The sequence below is a fragment of the Lipotes vexillifer genome, unplaced genomic scaffold (genome assembly GCF_000442215.2).
Source record: "Lipotes vexillifer unplaced genomic scaffold, Lipotes_vexillifer_v1.1 scaffold802, whole genome shotgun sequence".
NCBI classification, from domain to species: Eukaryota; Metazoa; Chordata; class Mammalia; order Artiodactyla; family Lipotidae; genus Lipotes; species Lipotes vexillifer.
Window position 1 is genome coordinate 2,680,992 of NW_006790237.1, and position 7,792 is coordinate 2,688,783.

The following is a 7,792-nucleotide window of genomic DNA, read 5'->3' on the forward strand; positions in this document are numbered from 1 at the left end:
CTCTCTATATATATATATATATATATATATATATATATATTCTTTAAAGAATAGTCTTCTTATAAATTTGATCATCTAATCTTTTTTTTGGACTTTTTATTCTTTTTTTTTAAATTTTTTTATTGAAGTATAGTTGATTTACAATGTTCTGTTAGTTTCTGGTGTATAGCAAAGTAATTCAGTAATATGTATTCATATTCTTTTTCATTATGGTTTATTATAGGATATTGAATAAAGTTCCTGATCATCTAATAATCTTTTATGCTTTATACATTTTTTTTTTTTTTTTTTTTTTTTTGGCCACATGGCTTGTGGGATCTTAGTTCCCCAACCAGGCATTGAACGTGGGCCACCACAGTGAAAGTGAAAGCACCAAGTCCTAACCACTGGACCGCCAGGGAATTTCCTGTACAGTTTCTCTTATTTTGTTTAGTATATTGACCACTGAAATTAGTATGTATTGTCTTCATCTACTTGTAAGTAGCATATAGTTTGATATTAGTGAATGCTTGTGAGAGAGCAGAAAATATGTATTGGTCTCTGCCCCCTGTTCCTGGCACAGAGCTCCTAAAACCCTTGTGATTCCCTAAGTGATAAGAACACTAGGAACATCTGTTCTAATATTGGTCTTTGACCTGTGTTCCTGACACAGGGCTCCTGAAACTCTTGTCATTTCCTTGGTGACAGGAGTGACTTTGTTCTACCGAGGTGACTCTGAGTAAGCTCCTGGATGAGGGCTGGTAACAGGAAAGACCAAGCCATGATGAGAAGCTTGGCATTTTTAACCCTGCCTTACGCATCTATTCCATCTGGAAGACTGTACCATAATATAGTATTTTACTAGGATTCTTATTTTATCACAGCATAAGAAGGAAAAACCCCACCAATTTCCTATATGGCAAAAGTGAGCAGAATAATTTCCTTTACATTTTTCCATGTCACCCAAAGAACATCACTTGGCCAAACGTGACTGTGTTATGACAGGAATCCCTGACGTATGACGACGTGACTATGAAGTTCACATGGGAGGAGTGGCAGCTCCTGGACCCTGATCAGAAGGACCTGTACCGGGATGTGATGCTGGAGAACTATAGCAACCTGCTGTCCGTAGGTGAGGATGGCTCCCCTGGGTCCCTCAGAGGGTGCCCGTCAGTGACTGTTCCATTCTCAGCCTCTTAACTCTTCAGACTAACTGCATTCCTCTGCAATGGTCGAGTCTCAGATCCTTCTCTTGCCCCAGACTAGAGGGTATAATCGCCCCTCTCCTGAGAGAAAAGCCTTGAGGTTACAGATGTGAAACCTGTTTATTCCATCCATGTACCATTATCCCTTCCTGCCCAGTTCGGTACGTCTAAGTCTTCTATCATTTTTCATGAACAGGGTATCAAGCCAGCAAACCAGATGCTCTCTTCAGGTTGGAACGAGGAGAACAACTGTGGCCAGTAGAAGATGACAGCCACGGTCGAATCTGTCCAGGTGAGTGGGTGAGACCCAGCAAGGTGGGCAGCCAGGGAAGTCAGGAGAGAAGGCGTCAGAGCTGTGATAGTGTCTGAGGAAACATAAGCAGCCCTACCACATACCCCTCTTCCGGTGTAAGAACTCTTTTTCTTTGTGGAAGTTAAGAGGAAAATATATCCCTTTGTTTTCTTCTGAGATCTGATCCCTGCTTATTTCTAAACCATGAGTGTTTTTTTTTTTAATTGTGTCTTTATTATTTATTTATTTTCAGTTTTAAATTTTTGGCTGCGTCGGGTCTTAGTTGCGGCACGCAGGATCTTCGTTGTGACGCACAGGCTCTTCATTGTGGTGCGCAGCCTTCTCTCTAGTTGTGGCGTGCGGGTTTTCTCTTCTCTAGTTGTGGGGCACAGGCTCCAGGGCATGTGCACTCTGTAATTGTGGCGTGTGGGCTCCAGAGTGAGCGGGCTCTGTAGTTTGCGGCACGCGGGCTCTAGCTGAGGTGCACAAGCTCAGTAGCTGTGGCACTCGAGCTTAGTTGCCCCATGGAACATGAGATCTTAGTTCCCTGACCAGGTATCAAACCCGCTTCCCCTGCAATATAAGGTGGATTCTTTACCACTGGACCACCGGGGAAGTCCCTGATCCCCGCTTATTTCATATGCATCTTATTTTTGTTTGTTTGTGTAGTTTTCTTTTTCCTTGGATTTTCAAATCTTCCTCTCCTTCGTCTACCATCACGAGATCTCTATCTGTGTTACTGCCTCTCTTGCTTTGAAATCCCACTTTCCAGGCCTCTCTGGAAAGAGAACTTTGAGTTCATCATACTCTTCTTACCACTGTACCTTCTTCCTGCTGTATGAGGAAATAACGATTTCCCACTGTAACATGCAGCCCCACCTTGGATGCTGTGTCCCCATGAAAACCTGGTTTCTGCTGTGCATTTCTGTGGTTCTTTGGTCCCCACCCCCTTCCAGGGTTTTCCATACTTTCATTTCCATTTTCTTCTCAGTTCTCATAAGTCTTAAAAGTTTCTTCCATTCCCATGAGTAAGCTCTTTCTGTTCTCTGAAAGAGACGCCCCAAATTGACTTCTCTCTTCATATTGTCTAATGTACAATTTCTTTCTACATATTTTATTCTTCACCATGGCAGCTGGCCTGTGACTTCCTATTTTGTGTGTGAGAACAGAAATCTTCTCTCCATCCTTTTAAAAATTGAGGTTCTCTTTCAGTTCTACACATTTAAAAGAAAAACATGTCTTAGTGTAAAAATTGATGTAAGGAAAATTAAAGCAGCTAATGGAAGAGTGGGCGTTGGGGCTTGGAACTGCCCTTTTGGAATGGGAGTGGCTCTCTGATAAGGTGCCTTTGAGCACATAGATGAGGGATATGAGTAATCTTCCTGGGTGAGGAGTTTTCCAAATGTGAGACAGTGGGAAGCTGAAAGACCTGAATCTGGAATGTGTTTGAGGAACTTCGCGGAAACTTACATGGGTAGAAGGGAATGAGCAAGAGGGAAAATGACTGGAGTTAAGGGTAACAGGGTAATAGCTGGGGGTTTTGGTACATAGGTCACCAACTGCCTATCAAGGGCATTCAAGGCCTTGATTCTTTTCTGAATAAGTTGAGAAAACGGGATTTTGAGTAGAGGAGTGGCATTATACAATTTTTAAAGTGGATCACTTTGCCTACTTTATAGAAGGTAGACATTATTGGGGAGGGGAATGTACTTTTATACTCTTGGTTACAATGTGTGACAATAAAATAATACAGATTAAAGTCATCAAAGATCAAATGTGCATGGGAAAGCCTCCAGGAGAGGCTGCACACAAGGTTCCCGGTTGTCCTCTACCAGTGGAGTCATGTGAACAGTGCTGAATTTTCCCAGCAATGATGTTTGAATGTTTGACAACATGTGTGAAGTGTTGCCAACCAGGGAAGCTCACCTAAGCCTGGTGCCTCTAGACCCCAGAATCAGAATGTTAGTGTTGTCCAAAGCCTCAGGCATACAAAAAACGGGCATCTACCACAAATCACATTGTTAGCATAAACTCTATGATATGTCCTAAGATCTCATACACCTATTCTCATCAGGTGGGATATTCCAGGGACTCAGGTATCCTCTGAGGGCCAGTCCTTTCTTTGCAATGTTCAGGGATGGAGTAACTGCATATCATCGTTCCCTTTTTGTGTAGGAACGTAGGAGAGTATGTTCCAAGTAGAGTATTAGTTGGGAGTGTTGGTTACAGAAGATTTTATCTGTATTTGATGTTAATGTTAGTGCTTTGCTAGCGTTAGGTAAATGGTGGTCTGCAGAATGAAGAAGAGGGCAAGTTGTTGGAATATGATAAACCTCAATAGTTTGTCACATTTACCTTGAAATCAGATGCTAAGGAGACACATTCTTACTTGCCATTGTATTTGTTCTATACACCTGGGTCTGCAAGTTTGCACCTGATCACAATTGTCGATGTTTGGTTCTCTTCAATGGGCTTGATTGAATTTTCAAACTCTACATGTTGAAATGGCTAAAGCCTTGGCCCTGTGCCTTGAGCTTTTATTATACATGTTTCCAAACATAGTTTTATCCAGTACTCTGTCTTTGAACACTCTGGGTTTTTTTTTTTTTAATTTTATTTTATATTGGAGTACAGTCGATTTACAATGTTCTGTTAGTTTCAGGTGTACAGCAAAGTGAATCAGTTTTATATATATATATATATACACACACATATATATCTGTTCTACTTCAATAATCTGTCAATGTTGATGATATCCACATTGCTATTTTCAGATAAGACCTTTTGAAACATTTATATATTCAGCCCGCTTCTTCATGTTTTGTACGCAGACAAGTAATAACCTCCTTAAGCTTTGTTTCACAATGTGTGCTAGATTTTCTTCTCATTCTGGCCTTCAGTAATATTCTTCACATTATTAAGAGGCATTCCACCTACCCATTGGCTGAAACCACATAATTCTTGGAATAATCCTTGAGTCGTAACCTCTTCTGTGCTTCTCCCATTAAGTCCATCAGTGGACCTTGTCTTTTCTTTGAACATATCCTGATTTCCTCCACCTCTTACATATTCATTGCTCCTTTAACCGTGATTCACAGACTGCAATTGCCTTCTTTATTCCTTTGCTTCAGTTGTCTATGCCCAGAATTAAACCTGGGTGTCCTACAAATTTAACTCATTTCTGATACTATCCACATGGAAATAGTGTCAGATCCTACAAGTTAAGGGTTCAGTCCCACAAGATTGTCCCCATGTCAGATGTCAGTTGCAACTCCAGATTGTTACTTGTGCTTCTGACCAACTGGCTATAAATTGAAGGTTCTCATGATCCTCATCTTGGGTTCAATTAACTTGCCAGGGTGGCTCACAGAACTCAAAGAAGCATTTACTTATGTTTACCAGTTTACTATAAAGGATACAGATGAATAGCCAGAGGAAGAGGTACATAGGGCAATGTCTGAAGGATTCCTGACAGAAGCAGAAGCTTCTGTCCCCATGGAACTGGGGAGCACCACCCTCCTTGCACATGGATGTGTTCACCCATACAAAGGTTGAGCAAATCTTGTTAAGAGTTTTTATAGAGTTTTAATCTCTAGGCCCTCTCTCCTTTCCCAGAGGCTGCAGGGTGGAGCTGAAAGTTCCAACCTTCTAATCACTTAGTCTTTCTGGTGATCAGTCCCATCCTGAGTTTATGTAGGAACTCTATGCTAAGTCACCTCATTAGCATAAACTCAGTATTGAAAGATACTCCTGTCACTTAGGAAATTACAAGGCTTTAGGAGCTCTGTGGAGGAGGACCAAATAAATTTCTTATTATATCACACATAGAATTGTCACTAAATAGTTACTTCACATGAAAGCATTTTTTGAAACAGTTTTCTTCCAAAGTAAGATTATGAGAGATTGCGGAATGATTCCTTGTTCTCTTCTTTCCTAGAAATCAGGAAAGTTGATGACCCTCTGCAGCATCACTTGCCAAACCACAGCGTTCAAAATATTGTGGAACAATGCTGCGAACATAATACACTTGAAAATATTGTTAATCAGAGCAAAAGTCATTTCCTGTTAAAGCAAAATTGTGATATGTTTGACTTAAATGAAAAACCTTTAAATTCAAATTTAAGTTTTGAAAACCAGAAGAGAAGCTGTAACTTAAAGAACTCTGCTGAGTTTAATGGAGATGGGAAATCCCTTCTCCATGCTAACCACGAGCTATCTTTTACTGAAATTAAATTTCCTGTAAGTGCAAAACTCATCAGCAATAACTCCCTGTCTACTAAGCAACAGAGAATTCACAACATAGAGAAAGCCCATGTATGCAGTGAGTGTGGGAAAGCCTTCTTCAAAATGTCTCAGCTCTTTGATCATCAGAGAGTTCATACGAGAGCAAAACCTCATGGATGCAGTCTGTGTGGGAAAGCCTTCTCCAGAAAATCCAGGCTCACTGAACATCAGAGAGCTCATACGGGACTGAAACATTATGAGTGCACTGAATGTGATAAAACCTTCTTCGAGAAATCGCAGTTCAACATACATCAGAAAAGTCATATGGGAGAGAAACCTTACACATGTAGTGAATGTGGGAAAGCATTCACCAAAAAGTGTCGGCTCATTTATCATCAGCGAACTCATACGGGAGAGAAGCCCCATGGTTGCAGTCTGTGTGGAAAAGCCTTCTCTACAAAGTTCAGTCTCACTACACATCAGAAAACTCATACAGGAGAGAAACCTTACATATGCAGTGAATGTGGAAAAGGCTTCATTGAGAAGAGGCGGCTTATTGCACACCATCGAACTCATACAGGTGAGAAACCCTTTATATGCAATGTATGTGGGAAAAGTTTCACCTTGAAGAACAGTCTTATCACTCATCAGCAAACTCACAGAGAAGAGAAACTGTATATGTGCAGTGAATGTGGGAAAGGCTTTTCAATGAAGCACTGCCTCATTATACATCAGCGAACTCATACTGGAGAGAAACCCTATACATGCAATGAGTGTGGAAAAGGCTTCACCTTGAAGAGCCCTCTCATCAGACATCAACGGACTCATACAGGGGAGAAACCCTATGTATGTAGTGTGTGTGGAAAAGGCTTCACCATGAACAGTGATCTTATTGTACATCAGCGAACTCATACTGCAGAGAAACCCTATGTATGCAGTGACTGTGGGAAAGGCTTCACTGTGAAGAGCCGCCTGATTGTACACCAGCGAACTCATACAGGGGAGAAACCCTACGTGTGCAGTGAATGCGGAAAAGGCTTTCCAGCCAAGATCCGGCTGATAGGACATCAGCGAATTCATACAGGAGAGAAACCATATGTATGCAGTGAATGTGGTAAAGGCTTCACCGAGAAGAGTCATCTCAACGTACACCAGCGCACTCACACAGGAGAGAAACCTTATGTATGCAGTGAATGTGGCAAAGGCTTAACTGGGAAAAGCATGCTCGTCGCACATCTGCGAACTCATACTGGAGAGAAACCATATATATGCAATGAATGTGGCAAGGGCTTCACCATGAAGAGTACTCTGGGTACACATCAGCAAACTCACACTGGAGAGAAACCGTACAAATGCAGTGAGTGTGGTAAAGCCTTTAGGAAGAAGACATGCCTCATACAACATCAGAGAGTTCACTCAGGAAAAACTTCCTTTGCATGTACTGAATGTGGAAAATTCTCTTTGCGCAAAAATGATCTCATTACCCATCAGAGAATTCACACAGGAGAGAAGCCACATGAATGCAGTGAATGTGGGAAAACCTTCACCACAAAGTCAGGGCTCAATGTTCATCAAAGAAAACATACAGGAGAGAGGCCCTATGGATGCAGCGAGTGTGGGAAAGCTTTTGCCCACTTGTCAATCCTTGTTAAACATAAGAGAATTCACAGGTAGTCACTCTGGGGAAGCCTGTTGCCAGTTGTACTCAAGATAATAGTATGCAGAGAAGAATCACAATGCAAAGAATGTGGTGTTATCTTTAGTGATCAATTACCTCATATTTTATGTTGATGAAAAAATTTACAAGACAACTCAGACACAATCAGCCATGGTGAAAATGTTTTAGGACATTTTATTTTCTAAAAAGTGTATACTAAGGGCTTCCCTGGTGGCACAGTGGTTAAGAGTCTGCCTGCCAATGCAGGGAACATGGGTTCGAGCCTTGGTCCGGGAGGATCCCAAATGCCGTGGAGCAACTAAGCCCATGCACCACAACTACTTAGCCTGCACTCTAGAGCCTGCGAGCCACAACTACTGAGCCCACGTGCCTAGAGCCCATGCTCCACAACAGGAGAAACCACCGCAATGAGAA

At 41.6% G+C, this 7,792-nt stretch overlaps 1 protein-coding gene across 2 annotated transcripts in view; it reads left to right on the forward strand.

The window, feature by feature from the left end:
• Positions 1–7,568, forward strand: part of ZNF615 (zinc finger protein 615) — a 9,482-nt gene extending 1,914 nt beyond the window's left edge. Inside the window, exons 2-4 of one of the 2 annotated variants that reach the window (XM_007463434.1) lie at positions 985–1,111; positions 1,381–1,476; positions 5,414–7,568. In XM_007463434.1, the coding sequence (XP_007463496.1) occupies positions 985–1,111; positions 1,381–1,476; positions 5,414–7,374 (2,184 nt within the window). In that variant the 3' untranslated portion in view covers positions 7,375–7,568. Of the gene's footprint in view, positions 1–984; positions 1,112–1,380; positions 1,477–5,368 lie in introns of both variants that reach the window. The other variant, XM_007463433.1, reaches the window with a different exon arrangement.
• Positions 7,569–7,792: the final 224 nt, after the last annotated feature.